The sequence below is a fragment of the Papaver somniferum genome, chromosome 1, assembly GCF_003573695.1.
Source record: "Papaver somniferum cultivar HN1 chromosome 1, ASM357369v1, whole genome shotgun sequence".
In the NCBI taxonomy this organism is placed as follows: Eukaryota; Viridiplantae; Streptophyta; class Magnoliopsida; order Ranunculales; family Papaveraceae; genus Papaver; species Papaver somniferum.
Window position 1 is genome coordinate 124,277,782 of NC_039358.1, and position 23,732 is coordinate 124,301,513.

Genomic DNA, 23,732 nt, shown 5'->3' on the forward strand with positions numbered 1-23,732 from the left:
TTGGTCCCTTAAATATATAGGTACACTTCAACAAACTCTTGAAAATGAAAAAAAATAAAAATGTAATTCATATCTCAGATAAAAGCTGGATGCGAAAGCAATATTAAGCAGAATGATAAGCTGAAGTTGGATCATATAGGAATGGACAAAACAAACGTACACGACCTGAGCTTGAAACTCATTAGCACTTTTATTCATACTTATAAAAGCAAATCATATTGTTTTAGAAGTCATTCAATTTTTGTACCAACATTCAATAATTTCAACCAACTTATGAGAAGAAAATTAACGACTTTTAACAGACTGCAAGGACGTGATATGTATCCAAGGACGTGATATGTATCCAAGAAACATTGGATGAATGATTCGTACGTTTTTAAAAATGCTTTTCTAAGATTTCCTTCTCTAGGTAATCTTGAACAGAGTCAAGGAGTGTCTCTTCTAAAGGTCTGGCTGTCCATCCCAACTTCTGTAGTTTTTCACAATTCAACTCCTGACCCTTCTCTTCTCCGGGAGTCCTGTTCACAGATACATATGGTAAAATCAGTTACATAGCAAACCTGTACTTGCATTTCACAGTTCAAGTTAAAAACCGCTGATACGAGACTTCGAAACATGGCTCACAACCGTGTTTAACAGGAATCATACTACTATTTGTTAGATATGGTCCCCAAATCGCCAGAGCACTCTCAGTTTCTGAAGTGTGTAAACCTAAGACAGCTTTGCCCTTGTAAGCCGGTTTAGGGTCAGGTAGATAGGTTTTATACTGATAAAATGATAACACGAAGCAGACTTACATTGGCAAGCAGCTGAACTTTGGATAGATATTCTTTAGCTTGTCGATGAAGTCGTGTCTTTCGACTGAGGGTGCTGAACAAAGATACCTCCCTTCTGCTTCAGGCTTCTCATATACTAACAATACAGCTTCAGCAAAATCACGCACATCAACTACCAGCCGTACAATGATGAACATTCTCTCACATCCATCTGATAATTTGATCATGTAAAATTTAATGACATGTTAGACTAGAGATATTTCACTTAGGAGTCTAAACAAGCTATTGCTGAATGATGGTAAATGAGGAGATAAACCTTTCAAAATCTTGATGAGAATCATGCTACTAGAATTCACTGTGGACTGCAACATTGGCCCAAGAGCAACAGACGGACAAATTGTTATAACATCAAGATCATTTTTCTTTGAATACTCCAGTGCCTCCCTTTCCGAGGCTGTTTTGGCGAAGTAGTACCAGTTCTGGCACCAGTTTTTAAAAATTAACCAGGGAGTCAATTCATTCACATTTAAGCAACCAAATGTGCGTGTTCTGCAGCTATTGATATTAATAGAAGCTTAAGTGAAGAGAGAAGTTAAAATCATGTATCAATTTTATGTTAACGAATGTAACATTACCAAACAGAAGAATCCTTCTTCATCCACTTTCTTAGTTACCTCAGTTTTTCTGCAGTGCTCCTCATCAGACCAGCATGACTCATCCATGGGTTGATCCTTCGGCCAATCAGGGTTCTTAATAACAGAAACAACCGATGATACAACCACAAGCCTCTTCACTTTTATCTCACTGCATGCCATTAAAATATTTCTCGTCCCCCTCATAACAGGCTCGATAACTTCCACCTGCAATAGTATTATACTAACAACTTAGAATGTATTGAAGTGACAACTTATAATACACACGAAACATGTGATTGAATCCGAAGTAGATGGGAAAGGCGAGCTAGGCACCCGCCTAGGCGCCCTAGGCGCAAAAGGCGGGGAGCTAGTACCTTGAACTATTTTTTCTGAGCGCCACAGGCGCTAGGCCAAGGCGCCTCACCTAGCACCTCTCTCGGTGTTCAGTATTTTGTTTACCTCGGTTGGCTGCGCGACCAGCAGGAACTGGGCTAGCAACATGGAAAACTCCAGTGCATCCTGCAATGGCACCACAGAGGCTGTTGTAGTCCTGCAAGTCTGCCTTGAAAAGTTGGAGGTTCTCAGTGGCATTGTCCAAAAGTGTCAAATGAGCATTCTTTTCATCACCTGAGAAGAGGTTCTAAAGGGGTTTAAAGGTAGACATGGAGTATATAACAACATCCAGTTTAGTTTAATACTCCCTCCGTTACTTTTTAATAGGCCAGTTTCTTTTTTTGAGAAAATTAAGGAAATTAAGAGAACTAATTATTGAAAGTGGTCATCTACACACTTGTCAATAAAAAAAGTGAAGTGAAATGGTCCCCATGACACTTGTCAGCCAAAGAAATAAGAGAAATGGTCCACATAACACTTATCATCAAAAGAAGTTAAAAGAAAAGTGGTCCCAGAAAAATTAAAGTAACATTTGACTTTCACAATTAGGAAACTGACCTATTTTTTTGAAATATTTATTTATAGAAACTGGCCTATTAAAAATTAACGGAGGGAATATGTACTAGCAGTGCCCAAACAAGTTTCTACATTGATAACACTGCAGAAAACTTCGAAAAGAAAGAGGCTGTCGGATAAATACAAGTAAAATCATACATGAAAACAAGCAAACCACCACGGCACTTATAGGGATAATTCTCAATTGAAAAAATGCTCAAGTATTATCCCCCAAATTCAGTGAAATGTCAAACAAGTTGAGAATATGAAAAATACTAAGTACGACTGCCCGGGAAGATAAACAGATACGAATTTTACAAATTTAAAGAAAACAAATGCATAACCAATTAAGGTAAATAGTGTACCAAAGCATATAATTTGAAGTCTTCCACTACCTAATCGAAAAAATGATAATGGATGGGCAGTAAGCAAATATCAAACACTTGATAAGGAACGCGATAGAGACTTACTTGGATCTCTAACAGTTCCATGTACCATGTAGCCTTTAGAAAGGAGAAGCTTTACAATCCAAGATGCTATAAATCCACCTGCACCTGTAACACATACTCTCTCCTTCCCCACAATTTCTCTCTCACTTTGCATATTTTCAAGCCGTCTCTCTATCTCTGTCTTCTGCTGTAGGTGAAATAGATTGCAGAAATGGCTAGGGTTTTTCAAGGAAAAACTACCTTTCCTAATGAAGAATCAAGATGTTGACTTCACTTCAAACAAGATAGAATGTTTCAGCCTTTAGAAGTACAGTTGATTCAAAACATAATATTATATATCCCACATCCACATGTATCACACACAACTTGATTCACCCAGGCTGTCACAAAAGTATTTCTTCTGAAACAAAGAAAACAGAACATTTTTGTAACAAGAAAAAGACCCAGACACCTGATTATCCTAATAGCATTTAATTAAGCAAAATAATATACCGCATTTAAGTAGAATAATAGGCTGAAGGTGGAATATCACAAAGCATCTAAACCAAACTACACAGAAACAAACAAATGAATGGATAAATAAGGCCCCAACTAGAAAACTGATCAATCATGTCTCTTATAAAACTCATTCATAACAATGATTTGTTTTATGCTGAGAACTTTGAAAATTTGTTGGGCACAGACGATTTCAACCTAATGACAAGACCGAAATGTAAGCCTTCAGAATGTTCTATAGCAAATGAGTTTCTAAAATTCCCTTCTCCAGGTAGTTTTGAACCGAGTCGGTGAGGGTGTCTACTAATGGTCTGGTTGTCCATCCCAATTTCTTTAGTTTCTCACAGTTCAAATCCTGATACTTCTCTTCCTCAGAAATCCTGTTAATGTTCATATATAAATAAGATAATATCAGCTGTAGAAAATATCTCCACTTGCATTTCACAGTTTAAGTGAAAAGTCTTTGATTGCACACTTTGAACCCTGTCTTACAACCGGGTTAACAACGTTTGATTAGTACTTAATATTTTAAAATGATAGCCTGATCAAGACTTACTTCATTGGAGAAGTTTGGATAGATGCGCTTCAGCTTTTCAACAAAATCTTGCTTTTCGACCAAGAAGGCCGAACAAATATATCTCCCTTCTGCTTCAGGTTTCTCATATGCCAGCAGAACTGCTTGAGCAACATCACGCACATCAACGACCCACCGTACAATGTTTAACATTGTCTCACATTCATCTGACACTTTGATCATATAAACAACAATCTCTTAGTTTACACAATAAATATTCTAAGGAGTTTAAACAGATGACCCAGATATACCTTTCAAAATTTTGGCAAGAATCATGCTAGAAGAATTTAACTCGGACTGCAACATCGGCCCAAAAGTAAGGGACGGACAGATCGTTATGGTATCAAGGTTCTTTGTCTTTGCATAATGCAATGCCTCACTTTCTGAGACTGTTTTGGCGAGGTAGTACTCATTCTGGACCCATGCATTAATTTAATATTAGTAAGACGAGCTCAATCTGTTTCGAATGTGCTCTTTATAACTTTTTCATATGAACAAGGACACTCAAGTAAAAGAGGAAACTCAGAGTCATTAGTTAAGTACAGCTCATTGAATGCAATAACATTAACAGAAGAATAGCTTGGTCAGTTCAGTTACTTCAAATTTTTTGCAGTGTTCCTCGTCAGACCAGCATGTCTCGTCCATGGGTTGATCCTTTGGCCAATTGGGGTTCATAATGACAGCAGCAATAGATGATACAACCACAACCCTCTTCACTTTCATCTCGCTGCATGCCCTTAATACATTACGCGTCCCCGTTATAACAGGCTCGATAACCTCCACCTGCAACAGTAATTTACTAATAACTGAAGGTGTGTTTGTAAGGACAACTTACTGTACAAATGGAACATGTGATTCAACTCACTATTGAACTTTTATTAGCGATCAAAATTATTATACCTTAGGGTTGGCTACAGGACCCACAGGAACTGGACTGGCAACATGGAGAACTCCGGTGCAGCCTGTGATGGCGGCACAGAGGCTTCTGTAGTCCTGCAAGTCTGCCTTGAAGAGTTTGAGGTTTTCAGTGGCATTGTCCAATATTTTCAAGTGAGCATTCTTTTCATCACCTGAGAAGAGGTTTTAGAAGAGTTTAGATGTAGACTAGCAGCTAAATTTCGGTATCAACAAGCACATCGAATTTAAGGTAAGCACTCGAAAATCCAAAGGCACTTATTGAGATTATTCTCAACTGAAATGCCTATGTTTAATCCTCGAATTCAGTGAAACCTCAAACAAGTTGAGAAGTGAAACAGACTCGTATGCTTACGGAGGAAACTAAATACTCCTCCTAAGCATAGAGAGTACAAATTTCAGTTTCAAAGAATACAAAAGAGCAGCAGCAAATTATCTTAAGCTCTAAGCTCACAAATGTGAGAAGTAAATACAAGTGCTCCATTTAACTACTTTCAAAAAATGCGAATGCACCAACATTAAGATACAATGCCGTTAGTTTTGTTGTGGTAGTATGTTTGGGTCATAGATCACGACTGTCATTGACAGTTCGAATATCATCAAATAGTTTAACTGATATACCTAGAGGACAGTGAAGAGGACTAAAATTAGAGAAGCAAGGTGAGAGAAAGCATTACTTGGATTTCTAATAGTTCCATGGACAATGTGGCCTTTGGAAAGGAGAAACTTCACAATCCAGGATGCTATAAATCCTCCTGCACCATGAACACAAAGTCTCTCCTTGTCCACCATATCACTCTCACCGGTTCTGTTCTGATACTTGAAACCAATTAAGCTATGGATTTTAATGGAAAAGTAGTTGCTTTTACAATTTGGTGGGTCGATTAATCGAAGCTTCCGTAACCAATGAATGAGATGTTTATGGTATGTCCATGTGGTCACTGCCATACCAATTTATCTTCTCTGACCTCAGAATAAAACTCCTACAAATTGGTAATTTATTACCATTTCACAATTTAAGAGGTTTCACTCCAGAATATACAGTGCTTGAATAAAAAGCTGAATGGATGCATGCTTTAAGCAGAATAAGAATAGAGGCCAACAAAAATAGGACATACAAGACAACTATAACCAACTACTACTGCTACTGATAGTGGTTGAAAGATGAACAAATAAATAACTGGAAGGCCTACAACCATAAATACTGGCAGGTTTGGTGCAATTTAAAAAACTGGTAGTATCCTTTCAATCACTCACAACTTCATTATCCCAGGCTGTTCAATATATTTAATTCTTCTTTTAAGGCAAAAACCAGAACATACCAAGATAAAATAAGCCTAGAAACTACTATTTTTACAAAGCAGTAAGATATGATATCTTTTTATTGAGATACTACATAGAGCATCCGTCCCACTTTTAAACATGTGTGTACCTCAAAGCAAGATACCCTTCTCTTTGTAGCATTTAACAGAGTCCGCGAGGCTTTTCTCGAGCGGTATGTATGTCCATCCCAACTTCTGCAACTTTTCAGAACTTAGCTTGTGCTTATCTTCCCCCTTAGTAATTCTGTTAAGAACATGTAGATGAAAAAAAAAATTATAATAAAGACACCAGCAGTAAATTCATAGACAGCAAAGATTACTTCTCAACTCAAATTAAAGGCACGTAGACTTCATGAATTGACTTACTTCTTGGGATTATGAGACATTGGATACATGGTCTTAAGCTTGTCAACCAAATCCTGTGTTGTGGCATTATGTGCAGAACAGATGTATCTTCCTTTTGCTTTGGGCTTCTCATATGCCATCAGTATTGCTGCAACCACATCACGCACATCCACAATCCTAAGGTCATTGTTAACCATTTCCTCAGCTTCATCTGATTTAATCATGTCAGAAGCTTAACTTAGAAACAGACAGTATTTTAATTTGCAACTTAAAAGGCCTTACAGACAAGGAGTGAAAGGGTCTGTCAACCAAAATTTACCCCACATCATTAGAGCTGATAGTTAACTGAAATGTGAACTTTTATTGTTTGTAGTGTAAAATGTGAAAGGGAATCCTATAGTGTTCTCACTTTTCAGAATGTGAAACTCTAAATGGAGAAATATAAAATACACCGAAGATACCTTTTATAATCTTGATGAGAGTTAAGGTACTTGCATTCATCTTAGACTGCAGCATTGGCCCGATGATAAGTGATGGAAGTATTGTTACCACATCGAGCCCGGTCTTCTTTGCATACTCCCAAGCCTCACTTTCTGCATCTGTTTTGGAGAGGGCATACCAATTCTGCAACAATGACAAATCAAGGAGCTTAGGTTACCAACATAAATGATGAAGTCAATCTCAAGGAAAGTGAAGAGCAAGAGTAGTTGAAATCCTTTAATTTTAAGCTCATTGCGTCATTCCCATTACAAAATAGAACGAGTACTTTATATATAACTTGGTAAGCGTACCTTAATTGTATTCAAGTGTTCCTTGTCAGACCAACAAGACTCATCAATGGGTTGATCAATTGGCCAATTAGGGTTCCAAATAGCAGCAGCACGAGATGACACAACCACAACCCTCTTCACTTTAGCCTCGGTACACGCCTTCAGTACATTACGCGTACCCTTGACAGCAGGCTCAATCAGTTCAACCTGCAACAACCCATTAAGAATGTAACTTGCCAAACCTCTCTACATAAAACTTGTTAGCCCATGATGAAATTTTTCGATTATTAGCCCTAGAAACTCTCACCATAGGATCGGCCACAGGAGTTGTACATGGACTGGCAATATGAAAAACACCGCTGCATCCTGCAATTGCAGCACAGAGGCTGTTGTAGTCCAGCAAATCTGCCTTGAAGAGCTGTAGATTATCCGCGGCGTTCTCCAGATTGTTCAAATGAGCGTGCTTTTCATCACCTGAAAAGAATTTTACAGGAAATCAGATGATATAACCTGTCTGATAATGCGAGGAGATTAAACAATACATGATGAGTAGAGATAGTGTACTTGGATCTCTAACGGTTCCGTGAACAGTGTAGCCCTTAGAGAGGAGCAACTTGATAACCCAAGAAGCTAGAAAACCTCCAGCACCAGTTACACAAGCCCTTTGTTTCTCCATCTCCTCTGCTGCTTTACCTTTTTGTCTCTGAGTCAATGATTTCATATCCTCTCCCCAGTTTGTTTTTATTGAAAAAGCAAGGAATATTAGGTGACTCAATGTTGTCACGCATTACCTAAATGTCAACACATGATGTTTTCTTTCTGTTTGAATCAAGTTTTAATTTAGGCACAAATTTTGTTTTTTATATATAGAAAGGTCGATTCCTACAAGAAAGAGCCAAGGTTTAGGGGCAGATAAAATTGACAGTTACAGTGACCACAGGGAACCTCACATAGCCGGAATATTCTAGGAGCCTTTATGTGGAACTCAAGTGGAACAAGGACTTTTTTAATCGACTTTTGTAGAGAAGGGAGTAGGAGTAAATGTTTAGTTCCAGCGTTTTACAGTTTTACTTTATGGTCTAGTCACTAATTTGACCTCAAGAAAATCGTTGGTCACCAGCTTCAGTAATTCTGTTAATGATTTAGAGAACACTCAATATGATCAGAGGAAGGCAAAAAGTAGCATTCTGGGTTGTAACTGAAACAACTTCATCAAGAAAAAATAAGTACTAGTTATGAAAATAAGGCAAATATCCTAGCAAGAATGGTTGCATGAATTGCAGCATTACTGAAACCATCAAATCCGTTGAACAGTTCAACCAAATAGAAAAGTAGAAAGACAACATATTCCTTACTTTTTGGAATAATTATACTTTGGATGCATGGTCTTCAGCCTGTCAATCAAGTCTCATGTTTTGGCCAGATATGCGGAGCATATGTATCTCCCTTCTACTTCCAACTTCTCATATGCCAGCAATATTGCTCTAGCCACATCACGCACCTCTACAATCCTTTGGTCTTTGTTTACCACTGTCTCGGCGCCATCTGATTTTATCATGTCAGAAGTGTACTTTAGAGACACAAAGTAATTTACTTGGCAACTTTTGAAGCTCTGTTGATAGAAACAGAAATTCAGTGGGAACTATTGATTTGAGTATGAATTTAACACGTTATACATGAGGATTTTTCAACTAAAGTCACCGGAGAACTATGGGAAAAGGGGGAATGCAAGTAAGAAACCTTTCAGAATCGAGCTACTAGCATTAATTGTAGACTGTAACATTGGCCAAATAGTAAGTGCCGGACAAACTGTCACCACACCGTGCCCTTTCTTGTTTGTATATTCCCAAGCTTCTCTTTCTGCTTCTTTCTTGTTTGGAAAGGCAATACCAATTCTAGCACCAAGAATAAATAAGGAGTTTAAGTTATACATATATGTGATGCATTTGATATGAGAAAGAGATGCTTTAAAAAAATGAGAGGGAGAGATCCTTAATGAAGTTAACAACATTCTCATTGCATCATGAACAACAAAAAGCAGAACTGTGATATATAATACTTATATTTTTCAAGGATATCAAGCTTCTCATACAACTAATGTATAAATATTGTATCGTTACCTCACTTGTTTTGCAGTATTCGTTCTCAGACCAACACAATTCATTCATGGGTTTACCCTTCGGCCAGTTCGGGTTTAACATAACAGCGGCAATAGATGACACAACCACAACCCTCTTAACTTTTGCTTCAGTACATGCCTTTAATACATTACGTGTTCCTATCAAAGTGGGTACGATCAGTTCTACCTAAAGCAATCAAATAAGAAGGTAAGCATCCATAACCTCTCCACATAAAATATTTTAACACAAATCTAGGTAAGCATCCATAACCTCTCCACATAAAATATTTGAACACAAATCTAAGTAAGCATCCAGTGAATGAAATAGCTTACTACCATGGGATTGGCCACAGGAGCTGAACTGGACTAGCTACATGAAAAACACCCCTACATCCTGCAACGGCAGCGAAGAGGCTGTGGTAATCGAGCAAATCTGCTTTGAAGAGGTGCAGGTTTTCCAAGGCATTCTCAAAATTATTCACATAATCATACTTTTCATCACCTGAAAGACGTCAATAAAGCGGGATTCAGAAGAATAGCATATGGCAATCCACATGTGTTGGAAGATTTTTCAGTTCCATTACTTAGTATAGGTAAAGTATTCTAAGCTTTTCTTTTGGTGCTGGGGATGGGGGGTCGGTGGAGAGTGATAATAAACTGGCAAAAGGGTGAAAAAGTCAGTTTTACCACTTGTCCAGATTCCTTAACTGAATCTTTTCACTACACAATCAGAATATACAAAAAAGAAGTAATGACAAAACAGTAGAAGCCGATGGAACTAATTTTCAAATACCATTAATGAAATTAGGTACGCATGTATAAGAGACTAAAATCAATTGAAGGCAAAGAGAGAATTAACGAAAGCAAGTAAAGTGTACATCCGTAACCAAAAGTAGTTTTAAGAATATTAAACTGTAAGAAAAATGAAGGAGAAAACATACGACAGCATAGGATCAACAAGAATAAAGCAGAGACTAAAAAGACAGTAGAAAGTTACTTGGATTTCTAACGGTTGCATGGACTATGAATCCCTCAGCAAGGAGATACTTGACAACCCAAGAAGCTAGAAATCCTCCTGCACCTGTTACACACACTATCTCCTTCATCTCTACCTTCTATCTCTCCTTCTGATTAATCATTTAGATCACAACCTTTCTCTTTCTAATATTGATTCAGTATAGAACAAAACAACAAAAAGGTAAGCTCATTCGATCACTTCTTTACTATATATGTGACATCAGATTATGCTTTTCTTTTTCTTCTCTTTTTTTTACGGTAGAATTTGGTATGTTATTGATACTAACGATTATACCCACCAAATGGTATATCATCTATTCTATTACACGCAGGAAACAAGAATCCCACCAACTACTATTACATTAATAAGTTATAAACATTCGTTTTGTTGAGAGCTTACAGAGGCAACCCTTTCACCGCGAAACATGTTCCACTACACACTCGATTGTACCTCAATCCAAGATTCCCATCTCTTGGTAGCATTTGACAGAGTCAGCGAGGCTTTCTTCCAGTGTTATGCATTTCCATCCCAACTTCTGCAGTTTTTCGCAACTTCTCTGGGGCAATTCCTTCACTTCAGCAATTCTGTTAAGGGAACATAACAAAACTGAATAAAAGTATAAAAAAGAAATACATTCTTTGAATAGTTGAATCTATGTTATCAGGAAGTAGTTAGGATTACTTATGAACTCAGACCGCAAACGTACTTGTTAAAAATGGTTGCAAAAGCAGAATTTATTTTCACCATGCAATCCATTGTACCATCTTTAAGATGAGGCAGTTCAATCTAAAAAAGAAAATGTCAGGAAAGAGACTTACGACATTGACTTACTTCTTTGGGTAACTGTAATCAGGGTACATGGTTTTGAGCTTCTCAATCAACTCTTGTGTATTGACAGTATAAGTCGAACATAAATATCTCCCTTCTGCTTCTGGCTTCTCATATGCCAGTAACACTGCCTCAGCCACATCACGCACATCTACAATCCTCCTTTCATTATTATCGATTTCCTCAACGCCATCTGATTTGACCACGCCAGAAGTGTAACTTAGAAACATAATGCAATTTATATAACAATTTACAACTATCAAAGCTCGTCACATGTGGAGTAGTGAGATTTCTCAAACAAATTCACCCCAAAATTGATGCTTAACTGAAATATGAAGAACTTTTTGTTTGTGGCAGAGAAGGCAGAAATGAATCTTATAGATTTCTCTTTTTTTTTTTTAATTCCTTCTCATAGTATTCATAATGCCAAACTCGGAAAGGAGAAAAGGTGATACCTCTCAATAACTTGACAAGAACTGAGCTACTAGCGTTCATAGTAGATTGTAACAGTGGCCCAAAAATAAGTGATGGACAAACTGTTACCACATCAAGCCCATTTTTCTTTGAGTACTCCCAAGCCGCACTTTCTGCTTCTGTTTTGGAGAAGCTATACCAGTTCTGGCACCAGTAATAATAAATGGGGATTAGGTTATACACATACATGACAATTCAACGCAGAGGCAAATGAAGGAAGATAAGTCAAACCCCATTACACAATTGGATGGCAACGATATATATATACAAGGCATTGAGCTAATGGAACATGGTAAACATGCCTTTGGCAAGTAAGATTGAACAAATGAAAATTCTCAAGTTACACGAGCAATAGGCCAATTTTGTAAATGATAAAAACAAATCTGGCTTTAATACAAGAAAACGATTATAATTGCATTTTAGAAATATTTTAGGAAGTAAATAGTTCAAGTGAAATCTTTGATGGTTAATAAGCTATATCATGGCTGCATTAATCAGTAGATCATTACCTCACTTGATCTGCAATATTCCTTGTCAGACCAACACGATTCATCCATAGATTGATCCTTTGGCCAATTAGGGTTCCAGATAACGGCAGAAACAGATGAAACAACCACAACCCTTTTTACTTTTGCCTCAGTACACGCCTTCAGTACATTGCATGTACCCGTTAAAGCAGGCTCAAGTAGTTCTACCTGTAACGTCCGGCAAAGAAAGTAAACCGACAAAATTCTTTACATAAAACAAGTGTACACAAAACGGAAAAATGCATCAGTACCATTAGTTCAAGATATTCTTACCTTGGGGTTGATTACGGCACCTGAAGGAACTGGACTCGCTATATGAAGGACGCCCCTGCATCCTGCCATGGAAGCACAGAGGCTGTCGTAATCCAACAAGTCTGCCTTGAAGAGATGCAGGTTTTCCAAGGCATTCTCCAGATTCTTCAAATGAGCATACTTCTCATCATCTGAAACACATTTAAAAGAAAGTAAAGTTCATGATGCAAAAGATTTTCTTCAGGGAAATTCTACTAATTGAGGAAAATCCAGAGACTTCACTAGTGTGTTAAAAAATACACGACACGCATCTATTTTGTAAGGGCTCATCATTGAACTTTGATTATAAATTGCAGCTTCAATACTCAAGAGTGGCAAAAGCTGTGTAATCATGTTCTAGTATCTATGAAAATTTCAGTTCTACTCTACTTGGTGGATATTAACTTTTCACATTAAATAAATCTGATTCCACACTTAGGATTACTAACAGCAGGCAATAGCATCTAGTATCCAGATTTTGAAGATAATAAGGAAATCAACAAGAGGACTGGCCTTTGATTTGGAATCCTTCAATACATTTCAACGACATCTAAATGAAAAGCAACTAAGTTAAGTAAAAAGACCAGCTTCAATATTATTAGCTTATTAACAAATCAAACTAACAATAGTACGAAAGAAGGTGACAAAATTTACAAAAATAAATAACTCAAGAGAGCTAGGCAGAGTAGAGGGAGTTACTTGGATCTCTAACAGTTCCATGGATTATGTAGCCCTTAGAGAGGAGATACTTGACGACCCAGGAAGCTAGATATCCTCCTGCACCTGTTACACACACTCTTTTTTCCATCTCTTTTACTCTTACTTTTCCTCTTCTATTCAGAAATATTTCCAAATCATCTCTCATTTATAATATGGAGTCTCTATAGAAACAAGTGGTCCCTCACCAATTAAGATGACATGAGATGAGTGAGTGGGGAATAACTCCAACCTCTACAACTTAAAATAAATGGGAGCATTATTTAAATGGGTGATACTTAAACATTTGTATTTTATTAACCATTGCACCCTTAAATTGATACTACATACATTGTATCCTACAGCTTGATACATCAGCAAGGCAGCACCTAGAGATGTCACTTATTCTGGAAAGTGAAAGCAGAACCTGCCAAGAGAAGACGCGGATGATGAAACAAGACGCCCACTAAATTCTTACTACTGTTTTAACACATAACATTTAGAAATAAACTCTTTTTTTTATCAAACTAAACAAGTACATGATATGGCTATATCTTTCCGGTACCTTGAGTCAAAATAACCTTCTCTTGGTATCTGTTAACAGAGTCAACAAGGATTTATTCTAGTGTTATGTATCACCATCCCACGTTTTGCAATTTTTCACAACTCAGCTTCCAATTGCCTTCCACTTCTGTTGCAGATATAAAATAAACAAGAAAAAGAGAGAGACATTCAAATTTCTGAATAAGAATTCAGAAAGCAAATAGGCTTAACGGGAATCTAAAATGGTTGCTGAAACCACAAAAATCACTGGAATATCACTATGTAAGTATACTGTGCTACGTATCTTTAAAAGTTTATGCACGAAAGGAATAATTTTGCAGTATTCAATTATCAAAAGTACATATATTCGCGAAGATCCTTTTTAATCATACTTTGCATAGCTCTTATTTTAAAGAATCAATGCATTCAAAATCTAACAGCGAACCATCTTTCATACTAGCAATAAAAACAAGGTAAAGTTGGATGGATGAAATGAAAATCCAAGATCAAACTTAATTCAGAGGAGGTGAATCAACCGGATGAGAGGAACATTATTAGATATGATAATAATCTACTAATAATACTATAAACTAGAAAGTTGAGTGAGTGAGAGAGAGAGATTTACTTGGGTCTCGAACAGTTCCATGGACGATGTAGCCCTTAGAAGCTAGAAATCCTCCAGCGCCAGTTAAACAAACTCTCTGTATCTCCGCCTCTTCTACTTCACCTTTTCTTTCTTTGAACTCTCACTCTTACTACTGGTTCTGGGTTATGTTCACTTCACCTGTCCTAAGTTGTGTTCGGTACCAAACTACCACTCAGCCCCGCTTGGGATTTCTTCTTTGAACAAAAGCACTTTGCAACGGATTTTTACCAAAAACTTTCACCAAAAGTTGCTTGGTAAATTTTATTGGGAAATTCTCTCAGCGCGACAGCTCACGGAACATTTATAATAAGTCACTTTTTTTTTGCAGACGTTAATAATAAATTAACAGCTGCCAATAATTATATCACCAAACAAGTCTTTGTAAAAAAAAATTTTTTGCTAGAATTTGTCTTTTTTTATTGCTGAATAGAACTATTACAGAGCAGAATTGAGAAAGTCTGGAATAACTTACATCCATTTCCCTGAAATTCTAGATTTCTTGCTAAACTTGGCAGCCTGATCGGCCAAAATCAAAGGTAATGAATTCAAAAGAATAACAAATGGTTTTACAGTTATCCAAGACTGAACTGTTGTACCAATATAACTCGTTATTATTTAAACTAAGATAATCAATGAATGACTTAGCGTCACTAATAAAACAAACTCGCTCCATTCCTTTTTTCTTTGTCCACTCTACAACATTCAATAAAGCAAGACTTTCAGCTTCCTCTGCATTCCTTACTGTGCCTGGCTTGATCTTGCACCCAATGAAGGTACTTGTAGTGTCATACATTGCCAAACCCATTCCAGACATATTAGTGTTCTTATCAAATGTTGCATCACTAAAGATAATAGAACAATTTTCAGGTAAGTCATTGATAACATTTTCCAGATTTCTTTCAACTACAGGACACGGTGTAGTTCTTCCCTGTTCATCCTCTTTGTTCAAAAATAAATATGTATCGTTAACTAGTTTCAAAGACAATCTAGTTGTGGAATGATGATTTAAAGTTTTTCCTTGAAAGATGTGTGAGCATCTTTCTTTCCAAAGGCTCCAGGCAATTGAGAAAACTGCACAAACTTTATCTTTTGGAGTAGTGTCAGAAGCCCATTTTATCACCCAATCTTTAAGAGTAGTGTTAGAAACACTATCTTGCTCCACTAGATCTGCATAAGGAGTTAAATACCAAACAGACTTTGCAAATGGAAAGTGAAGAATTATATGTTCAGAAGTTTCAAGAAGGCCTAAGTTGCACATACTACAGGTGAAAACCAGTGTGTGTCATCATATCCGCGGCTCGCTTGACTGGATGACGGAATGCGGAAGGCGTCATAATATCATTGCGAGGTGAATGAGTCGAACGCTCCCATCCTCTGCACTCACGTGTTCCTTGATTGATTTCTCCCTCCTCGAGCATTTATTCACTTGGCTTAAAGGTCGCTGTGGATTGGGAAGTCTTCTGAGCTTCAGCAAGAGTCTTGAGATATAAATCTTCCAGCAATGCTACGTAAGTTGCAGGATCCTTTTCTTTATCCGGCAAACATTGTGGCATCCCGGACAAGTCTTTTCTTCTGTGGAGTTGTCTCGAGTCTCTGTCGCCGGCTGAACCATGTTGTTCGTCTCTCCTGAGTCCCCCGTGTCCATGCACTCTCTCTACATCTTCACCGGTGAAGGCATGACTTCTAGATAAGGATTCAGCGTTTCTTACACCGTCTGGATAAATGCTTGCCGAACCTCCTTGTAATTGAGCTGTTATATCGTTCAAAAGTCGGAATGTTTCGCTTTGCCTCCTAGCAATACCAGCTTGGTTTGCCAGGACATCCTCCAACATCCTAGCCACACTTCCCATGATACCTGAATCCTCTATGGTTTCTGAAGAATCTAGCGGGCGAGGATACATCGTGAGATGAAGAACGATATTAAAACCAAAGAATGAATAGGTTAATGATTGAATCGGACACAAGATCTATCCCAAAATTGAGAAGGTTGGAACAAGAATATTGAAAATCCAATTTTGCAACCGAGAGATTAATCTCCCACTGTGGTCGCCAATTGTTTATGGGTGAAAACTATTTCTGCTGGTTTTGGTAATTTGGGGTGTGTGGATGAGAAATTAATCTAAACCCTAAACAAATGCACTGCACGGGAGTGCTTGTGATTCGAGAAATCAATCTGTACAACTCCGGCCTAAACCAAGAAATGGCCGTTCCAGACTTGCTTCGGTCACAAAGTGAATGAGATGGGGTTGATCTTAGGGAGGGAAGCGAAGAAGGTGTTGAGATTGTGGAGGTGTTGGTTGTGTATGACTTGTATCAGAAAGCTGAACTGGCTTGAAGAATGTAAGCTATCAGTTCTGGTGTTTGGATACGGTTATATCAACACTTGGTTTATGTTGTCTTGTCCTGGAAATAGGGAGGAGAACCTATTTATACAAGTCATTGAGCCTTACCCACGTCTCTCGTGGGAAGTGGAGAAAGTGAAGTGATGGAGTAGTGGAGTTGCGTGTGTTAATGTCACACGATCATTCTTGCCCACTTCTCCCATCATCACTAACCGTCCATGTCTTCCTGAGACGTTCTTGTGATGGCGTGTTGTGTGCTGCACACTGTAAACCGCCAGACCAATACCCCAGTATGTATCCCCTAGTTTGTGACATGATTAATGTCTCGAGTGTGTGGATCGTGGGACCCACAGAAAGCATGTGATGCTAGGTTAAATAACTAAGTTAGTTAGGAAGTCGATACTTATGAATTATCGTGTGCATTTCTATGCATGTAACGCATCGAATATATTCAGCGTGTATGAAGCATCGCTGTTTTAAGTCTTAACGGAGTAAGTCGCGGATTAAGCATAACATCATGTCCAATCTTCGAGTGACCGTTTGGAGGCTGTATAGGTAAGCCCTGACTTGGACGATCACTCTGTGTGGAAGAATGGTGGACGGTGATTGTGGTGATACCTCACGGGTCGCCTAACTCCTGTCTTAGGCTGTCCGTCCAGGCTGGTGAAGTTTGACGGACGAGATGGCTTGCGACCCATATCTGCGACCGTCGGATTAGGGTTTAGGAGGTGCTCGAACACCAACCTTTAACTTGGTCAAATCCAGGCATGGGACACGTTTTTGGCAGGGCAGATTGGGCATGCGTGTAGACGACATGCTGGTGTAGGTGTCTGTACCTTACTGTCCCATGGAGATGCGATCTAAGCCACTCAATTTGTCTGGCAAAGAGGAGCGGCTGAGATTGATTTGCGACAGAAATCCCATGCCGCAAAGGAATTGAAGACCGCACGTCGTGCCTACTTCGAGCGCGCGTTTCGAAACGACCAACTATGGTCGGTCTTTGCCGATCAGTTAGGCGTGCAGTCGGCAGGCCAGTGTACACGTCCGTACCTCACTGTCCCGTGAAGATGTGATCTAAGCCACTCAATTTGTCCGGCAAAGTTGAGTGGTCGAGATCGATTTTCAATTGAAAACGCGCGTCCATGCCTAGTTTGGGCGCACGAACCGAGACGACCAACCATAGTTGGTCTTAACCGATTAGTCATGTATGTAAGAGGGCCCACGGTGATTGTGTTGACATGCTCTGGGCCCTTTGAATCTACATCTACACCCTCCGTCTATACCTGCGAAGATGTATGGTTGACAATGATTTGCGACACATGTGATGTGCCGCAAACCCTAATTAGGGTTTCACGTCCACGCTGCTTTGGCTGGACGAATTGGCAAGCCACGCTTCTCCTTTGGGGAGGTCGACTATGTGGGGCCCACGTTGGGCCGGTAGTGAACGCGCCAATACCTTCCTGGTGGCTATGGGTCCGGTCTAAGCCATCCAATCATGCCGGTGAAATTGGATGGTCGTGATCAATTTGGGACCTTTAGTGGAATTTCCTGCGACCCTCAATTCTTCACGCTGACACAACTTCGGACAATCGTATATTGCAATCTGGTCAGGTTAAGGAAGAGTCGGTCATGCAGATAGGAAGAAGGTCCGCCGGTGTACACCACGACGCTTGTTCGACCAGCTTTGGGATGATCCACGCCGTCCAACCACGCCGGTGAAGTTGGACGGACGTGATGAACTTGAGACTGCCATAGGCGGCCTTTGTTTGTACGATTCCTCCAAGCTTCTCCATACCAGTCTGGAGATCCAACTTCAGGCTGGTGTTCGGTGGTAGTTTGGGAGGCATGGTAGGTATTCGACCGACCAGGGCATAAGTGGGCCCGATGGTGGTCATTAATGTAGTAGTCTTCTCCTGCTGAGGATCGTCTTGGCTGGTTAAATCGTGCGGCCAACTTGCGTGGTCATGATTGTTTCTGAGACCGATATGGGCAGTTTAGATTCAAATATGCTCAATCGGGTTAATAACACACCGAGAGATGTAGCATGTACGCGTATTTCGTGCATGCCTCACTATTAATACTTGGAGATTCGTGTTACTCTGCTGAGAGTAACACTCAGTCATCATGTCGCACTAATAATGAGAGTTCTGCGGGAACAACACAGGAAATACAAGGCTGGTCATGCATTAATTGATAATGCTATAAATTCATAGGGTATATGGGATTTGTTGCTACATGCTCCATTCTAGGTGAATTAGTAAAGTGAAGAAGTATTCATCACTCATTGATGGCTTTATCCTTTACAGGATGTCAGCGCATAATTTTGGCTTTTATAATTTTAGCCTTAAATGAAAATCCACCATCAACATTAAGTCCCCTGCCTAGCGCATAATGGTTACACTATTGTGGGGTAGGCATGAGATGGTGACATACATATATGAGAAAGACAAGATAAATGAAGTTTACCCGAAAGAACTTTGACTGTTAGTAATTGTCCATGTGAACGCCGCCGTGAAAGCATGGACTCTTTTGGTGGGACCGGTTTCCTTCTTTGGGCGTTTAAATCAAAAGAGGAATCCAATCAAAAGAGGAATCCTTTTTCCATTGGGATTCTTCCAATTATTTGTTTATAAAAGTGGACCGACCCTTTTCTTTTCTCACATATTTTTTTTTAAGCAGCTCCCGTCCGCGACTTCCACCGCCGTTCCCGCCGCCGTTGACATCGTCGGACCTGCTGCCGCCGTCGCTCTTTGCTGCCGGACTTCGTTGCTGCTGCCGCACGTATATGAGGTAGGTACTTCGTCCTTCCTTGCTTTCACGTTTTTTTTTTTTTTTTGAGAGGTAAAACCCTAGTTCTTAGGTAAACCTCTTCCACTCTTGATAAAAACATCTCATCGTAGACGAAACTTCTTCATATGATTAATTTTTGATGAAATTGATAGCAAAACCGCCGATATTGCTAGGATTGTTTAGTAAAACAAGCCGTGAATCCATGAATATGTTGTTTTTGCTTATTTTTCCATTGTTGCATGCAAAACCTAGCTTTTAGGTTATAGCTTGAAAAACCCTTGGCTTGAATTTCGTAGACACGACTCCCATGAATACAGAAAACCGTGTTATAATACGTGCAAATGAATGCGGGCCCCACCATATATGCTCGGTTGAACGTGAGTCTCACTATGTACGCCTGATTGAACATCGACCCTATACCAGCTTTGTGACCTTGACCGGTCTTGCTTGCTGACGTGGCCCAATATCAGACTTGTGACCTTGATCGGTCCTGACCAATACCGACTTGCGTGGCCCAATACCAGACTTGTGACCTTGATGACCAATACCGGCTTGACGTGACCCAACACCAGACTTATGACCTTGATGACCAATACCGGTTTGACGTGACCCAACACCAGCCTACTGTCATGATATCAGTCTTGTCTGCGTGGCCCAATACCTGTTTGACTGATGTGATATCAGTCTTGCTTGGGGATATTAGCCCTGTAATCTCGACCGTCTTCGTGGACTTACCAACACCGGCCTCGTTTGATGACGTGGCTCAATACCAGCCTTGTTTGGACCCAATACCAGCCTTGCTTGTATGATTGTCCCATCCTTGTGTGCTCCAACATGAATGCATGTTTTGTCGTGTGTGACTACACATCCCATGCGTTTTCATGCAAGTACTGACTCCCCTGCCTTTTATTGTAGAATGAACAAAAGGGCTCCTGTTAAAATGTCGTCTGGGGATAATGATGATGCCAAGTCAGGGAGTGTTGACAGCTTCAAAGATATGCCAAACATAGATGATGAGTTGTTCACCGTGCCTTTTCCGAACATTAGAAAGCATCCTTCTCACAAGATAGTCCTGCTCTCTGGTTCAGAAACTATGGAAGTTGATCTATCCTATTCTTCAGCACTTGTGATGAGATTCTGTCTTCGGAGAAATGAGTATCCACCTTCACCTATTGACTTCAAGATTTGTCATACCCCGCTGGGTCCTTATGAAGGATGGATGAGACGCATGCTGAATAATAAGAGTATTAAGACTAATTTGATCAAAGCAATCCTTGATGCGGTCATGGCATCCGCCACTCTTCAAGTTAAGAAAGATGATGCAGGCTTGATCACTTTCATTTCTCGGTGGCGTCCCTCTACTCATACATCCATATGTAGATGGGGAGAGATGACCATTACTCTGGAAAGCGTAGCTGTATTGATGAAACTGCCTATCGCTGGAAGCTTCTTCTATAAACTTTCAGATGCAGAATGTCGTGATTATAATGCTATACTTCTAAAGGCGGGAGAATTCGATGATCTGGAGAAGGAGAAGAAAGACACGAAATGCTTTCACTTGGTGGGTGTCGGAGTGGTCTCCTGCAGACCCGAAACCCAGTCAGGAGTTGGAAGACGAGCTCAGCGTGATTGCATTCCTGTCTTTGTGGTTATCCAGAGACATATTTGACGACGGTTCTGGAAGGAAGACTATAAGAGGTGACCTTGTTATGTTTGCTATAAGGCTGGCAAAAGGTGAGGTCCTTCCCCTAGGTGCCTTGTTTCTTGGATCACTGTATTCTCATCTGGACGCCTTAGCGACGGATATGCATGCTTCCAATGGGTATAAGAAGGTGGAGTCGCATATCCACATCGCTTTTCTTTAGGCGTTTTTGTGGGAACATTTCAAAAGCTATGCTCCTGTTCCTGCAACTTCACTCAGCAGTTTGTATGGTGGTTCGAGAATACTTCGTTGGAAGAAGAGACGTCCCAAAACCGGTGTGAAGCTCGTGGATGCCTTCGACAATGTGCTCTCCATATATTTTCATCCATGGGGACCGATCCATCCCTCCATTGTTCAGCCAAAGAATTTTTCCACTGTTCCTGATGCCGTGCTACGTACTGATGCTGAAACCGCAAGTCTTAGAGAACTCATTTACTTGCGAAGCTGCATTCCGGGATATGTCCCGTCTTTATTTGACGAATCATTTACTGTGACTCTGTACAATATTGACAGAGCTGCTCGGAAAATGGGATTTGACCAGGGTGTTCCATTTCTTTGCCCGTTGGAGGCTCCAAAGAACTTTTCCCGGATATTCTTAATGCTGACACGTTTTCGTCAGTGCAGAACCTTCATTTCTTTCCCATCGGAAGAAATACGACGGTAACCAGCAAGTATAAGGAATTTTGGAGGACACAATTGTTAGCTTTCCAGGAGTTCTCGGAGGATGTTGTAACAGTTCCCCGCGGCGAACCATCTTCTGAAACTTTGAAAAAGCATTTTCGGTTGAAGGCGCTCCCAGGTAAATGAACCAGAGCTGATGACTGCAGTCCCCAAGAAGGAGTGAGGTCTAAGAAACAGGCATGCAGTTCCGTGGCTTTTAATTCTTCAAATATGCAGGTACTTTTAAAATCCCTTTATGTCGACTCCTTTATCTTTCCAGAGTAATTTCTTCTAAAGGTGATTCTTGTTTGGAATCAGGGGATCCCGGAAGAAAATATTTTCACAAGATTGGCACGTATTCAGAACGAGGGGTCTGGCAACGCTGGTCTTTATGAGAAGTCTGGCGATTCTGATCCTCTTGGCGATGATGAAAACGATGATGCAGGCTCAGTGGTTGATGCAAGAAGCGTTTCCCAGAACGGCAATGTGTCAGAGCGTTTTGTTGAACTTGTAGATGAGGCCGTGACAGAAATCAACCTTCAGATTGAAGCAAATATCAGGAGGAATGCAGGAGAAACAACATTTGCGATTGTTGAGACGACTCCCCCTAAAGAATTTCCTGAGCAGGTTCCAAGTGATGAAGCCGTCATGGTGACTTCTTCTGAAATTCCTCTTGTGACTGGTGAAGCATTGGTAATGCAACCTGTTGTTCCCGGTGCTATCTTCGATCCTCCCTTCGATACCCCTTATGCAGGTCATGTGTTGGTTGGGGGATTCAGTGTGTCGGCTCGGTTCGAGGAGTTATACACGGTGATATAGAAGAAGCATGGCCACATTTCTACCACCACGAAGCTCAAAAGTCTCCTTGCATTGGTCAACCGCGTCCAAGAAGCTTTATTCTCCATTCATGGGATGAGTGTCACGACCGGTCGCAGTATTTCTGAGGAGATGATTGAAGACTAGAAGTGCCACCGAGACGTGTTTGTGCAGTATGATTTCAACGCTCCTTGGTTCTTCAAGGGATTTTCTGAAATCCAGGAGCTTCAGAAACTGCAAGACGAAGTTCCTTCTGCAGACTGTATTGCTCGCCAGGAAGAAGAGGTTGAAAAGTTGTCTAAGGAGTTGAAGCTGAAACAGGAAGCGCTCCAAAGGATGAAAGCTGCTCTTGCCCAGAAGGACGAGTTGCTGCTGAAGGACTTTCCTTGAAGGATTCGTGGCGCCTACTTGTGTTCTTTATTTAGATGCGTTTTGAGTGATTGTGAGGATTTCCTTTCACAATTTGATTTTAGGTTTTGAACTAATAGGTGGTTGAATTTTGAATTGGTTTATTTTTTGAGATAGTTTTATGAACGATTAATTCTCTGAAAGAGATTATTCTATAATTTCTGTCTTGGTTATGAATGATTATACATGTCATATAACTGCAAATATCGTGCGAAAAGGAAAGCATGAAGGGAAACAAACATGGTGTTTGATCATTGAATCTCTTTCTCCGTGTGGGATGTCAAGACCCTAGTAAATTCTAAAGCTATATTGCTTGTAAAATTGTTTGATAGAACTTACTTGCTCTTTGGAACCTCATTTGCATGAAACTGAAACTTCCCAAGCAACCTCTTCAAGGAATCCGTACGCATTAATTTCCAGAGAGGGAAGGAAATTCCTCTGAATTAAGCTTCTCCTGAACGATGCGCTTCAAGGCGTTGCATTCACTGATAGAGTGATGAAGGAACCGATGATAATGACAATACCTCGGATCTGTCATTTCTTGATTAGTCGGCAGACGTCACACAGACGACAGTTATACTTCTCCGTCTCGTACCCATGTATCCAGAAATTCCAATATCTTCTTCATTGGAAGCGGGAAACG

General features: G+C 39.9%; 5 protein-coding genes and 1 pseudogene across 8 annotated transcripts; 1 reads left to right on the forward strand and 5 right to left on the reverse strand.

The window, feature by feature from the left end:
* Positions 1-190: 190 nt before the first annotated feature.
* Positions 191-3,360, reverse strand: LOC113299404 (cinnamoyl-CoA reductase 2-like). Of its 2 annotated transcripts, XM_026548428.1 has the most exons (7): positions 3,301-3,360; positions 2,830-3,208; positions 1,871-2,038; positions 1,451-1,636; positions 1,093-1,255; positions 798-987; positions 191-518 (listed from the first exon to the last, which is right to left on the reverse strand). In XM_026548428.1, exons 3-7 carry the CDS (start codon positions 2,000-2,002, stop codon positions 377-379), a joined length of 813 nt encoding a protein of 270 aa, XP_026404213.1. In that variant the 5' UTR covers positions 2,003-2,038; positions 2,830-3,208; positions 3,301-3,360; the 3' UTR covers positions 191-376. The 2 variants fall into 2 exon arrangements, with proteins under 2 accessions (XP_026404213.1, XP_026404220.1); XM_026548435.1 differs by lacking the exon at positions 3,301-3,360 and having other exon boundaries at positions 1,451-1,638; positions 2,830-3,125.
* Positions 3,298-5,584, reverse strand: LOC113350350 (cinnamoyl-CoA reductase 1-like). The gene is made up of 6 exons (XM_026594465.1): positions 5,470-5,584; positions 4,778-4,947; positions 4,475-4,660; positions 4,129-4,291; positions 3,860-4,050; positions 3,298-3,683 (listed from the first exon to the last, which is right to left on the reverse strand). Exons 1-6 carry the CDS (start codon positions 5,582-5,584, stop codon positions 3,675-3,677), a joined length of 834 nt encoding a protein of 277 aa, XP_026450250.1. The 3' UTR covers positions 3,298-3,674.
* Positions 4,812-8,714, reverse strand: LOC113299391 (cinnamoyl-CoA reductase 2-like). Of its 2 annotated transcripts, none has more exons than XM_026548421.1 (7): positions 7,794-8,563; positions 7,537-7,703; positions 7,251-7,436; positions 6,921-7,083; positions 6,481-6,670; positions 6,225-6,358; positions 4,812-4,947 (listed from the first exon to the last, which is right to left on the reverse strand). In XM_026548421.1, exons 1-6 carry the CDS (start codon positions 7,948-7,950, stop codon positions 6,226-6,228), a joined length of 996 nt encoding a protein of 331 aa, XP_026404206.1. In that variant the 5' UTR covers positions 7,951-8,563; the 3' UTR covers positions 4,812-4,947; position 6,225. The 2 variants fall into 2 exon arrangements, with proteins under 2 accessions (XP_026404206.1, XP_026404199.1); XM_026548414.1 differs by lacking the exon at positions 4,812-4,947 and adding an exon at positions 8,585-8,714 and having other exon boundaries at positions 5,970-6,358; positions 7,794-8,360.
* LOC113299417 lies at positions 8,442-10,481 on the reverse strand (annotated as a pseudogene).
* Positions 10,482-10,596: 115 nt separating this feature from the next.
* LOC113299376 (cinnamoyl-CoA reductase 2-like) lies at positions 10,597-14,513 on the reverse strand. 2 transcript variants are annotated; one of them, XM_026548398.1, is made up of 9 exons: positions 14,351-14,513; positions 13,748-13,873; positions 13,534-13,609; positions 13,186-13,437; positions 12,469-12,638; positions 12,178-12,363; positions 11,650-11,812; positions 11,198-11,387; positions 10,597-10,950 (listed from the first exon to the last, which is right to left on the reverse strand). In XM_026548398.1, the coding sequence occupies exons 4-9, from the start codon at positions 13,349-13,351 to the stop codon at positions 10,818-10,820; spliced, it is 1,008 nt and encodes a 335-aa protein (XP_026404183.1). In that variant the 5' UTR covers positions 13,352-13,437; positions 13,534-13,609; positions 13,748-13,873; positions 14,351-14,513; the 3' UTR covers positions 10,597-10,817. The 2 variants fall into 2 exon arrangements, with proteins under 2 accessions (XP_026404183.1, XP_026404190.1); XM_026548405.1 differs by having other exon boundaries at positions 13,186-13,443.
* Positions 14,514-22,066: 7,553 nt separating this feature from the next.
* LOC113350360 lies at positions 22,067-23,071 on the forward strand. The gene is made up of 3 exons (XM_026594475.1): positions 22,067-22,102; positions 22,184-22,630; positions 23,003-23,071. Exons 1-3 carry the CDS (start codon positions 22,097-22,099, stop codon positions 23,069-23,071), a joined length of 522 nt encoding a protein of 173 aa, XP_026450260.1. The 5' UTR covers positions 22,067-22,096.
* The last annotated feature ends 661 nt before the right edge of the window (positions 23,072-23,732 follow it).

Bases quoted from the DNA above. Each gene is read 5' to 3' on its own strand.
- LOC113299391 (XM_026548421.1), bottom strand. From the start codon at position 7,950: ATGAAATCATTGACTCAGAGACAAAAAGGTAAAGCAGCAGAGGAGATG. The intron at 7,704-7,793 runs GTACACTATCTC...AATTCTTTTCAG, and splicing joins CGGAACCGTTAGAGATCCAA to GTGATGAAAAGCACGCTCAT. The intron at 7,084-7,250 runs GTACGCTTACCA...TCATTGTTGCAG, and splicing joins AACACTTGAATACAATTAAG to AATTGGTATGCCCTCTCCAA.
- LOC113350350 (XM_026594465.1), bottom strand. From the start codon at position 5,584: ATGGTGGACAAGGAGAGACTTTGTGTTCATGGTGCAGGAGGATTTATA. The intron at 4,948-5,469 runs GTAATGCTTTCT...ACCTCTTCTCAG, and splicing joins TGGAACTATTAGAAATCCAA to GTGATGAAAAGAATGCTCAC. The intron at 4,661-4,777 runs GTATAATAATTT...TTACTGTTGCAG, and splicing joins GTCCTGTAGCCAACCCTAAG to GTGGAGGTTATCGAGCCTGT.
- LOC113299376 (XM_026548398.1), bottom strand. From the start codon at position 13,351: ATGAGAGATGATTTGGAAATATTTCTGAATAGAAGAGGAAAAGTAAGA. The intron at 12,364-12,468 runs GTAAGAATATCT...CGGACGTTACAG, and splicing joins GTGCCGTAATCAACCCCAAG to GTAGAACTACTTGAGCCTGC. The intron at 11,813-12,177 runs GTAATGATCTAC...TACTGGTGCCAG, and splicing joins AATATTGCAGATCAAGTGAG to AACTGGTATAGCTTCTCCAA.
- LOC113299404 (XM_026548435.1), bottom strand. From the start codon at position 2,962: ATGCAAAGTGAGAGAGAAATTGTGGGGAAGGAGAGAGTATGTGTTACA. The intron at 1,639-1,870 runs GTAAACAAAATA...TAATACTATTGC, and splicing joins TGGTCGCGCAGCCAACCGAG to AGGTGGAAGTTATCGAGCCT. The intron at 988-1,092 runs GTTTATCTCCTC...TCAAATTATCAG, and splicing joins TCTCATCAAGATTTTGAAAG to ATGGATGTGAGAGAATGTTC.
- LOC113350360 (XM_026594475.1), top strand. The intron at 22,631-23,002 runs GTTGGGGGATTC...AAGCTGAAACAG, and splicing joins CTTATGCAGGTCATGTGTTG to GAAGCGCTCCAAAGGATGAA.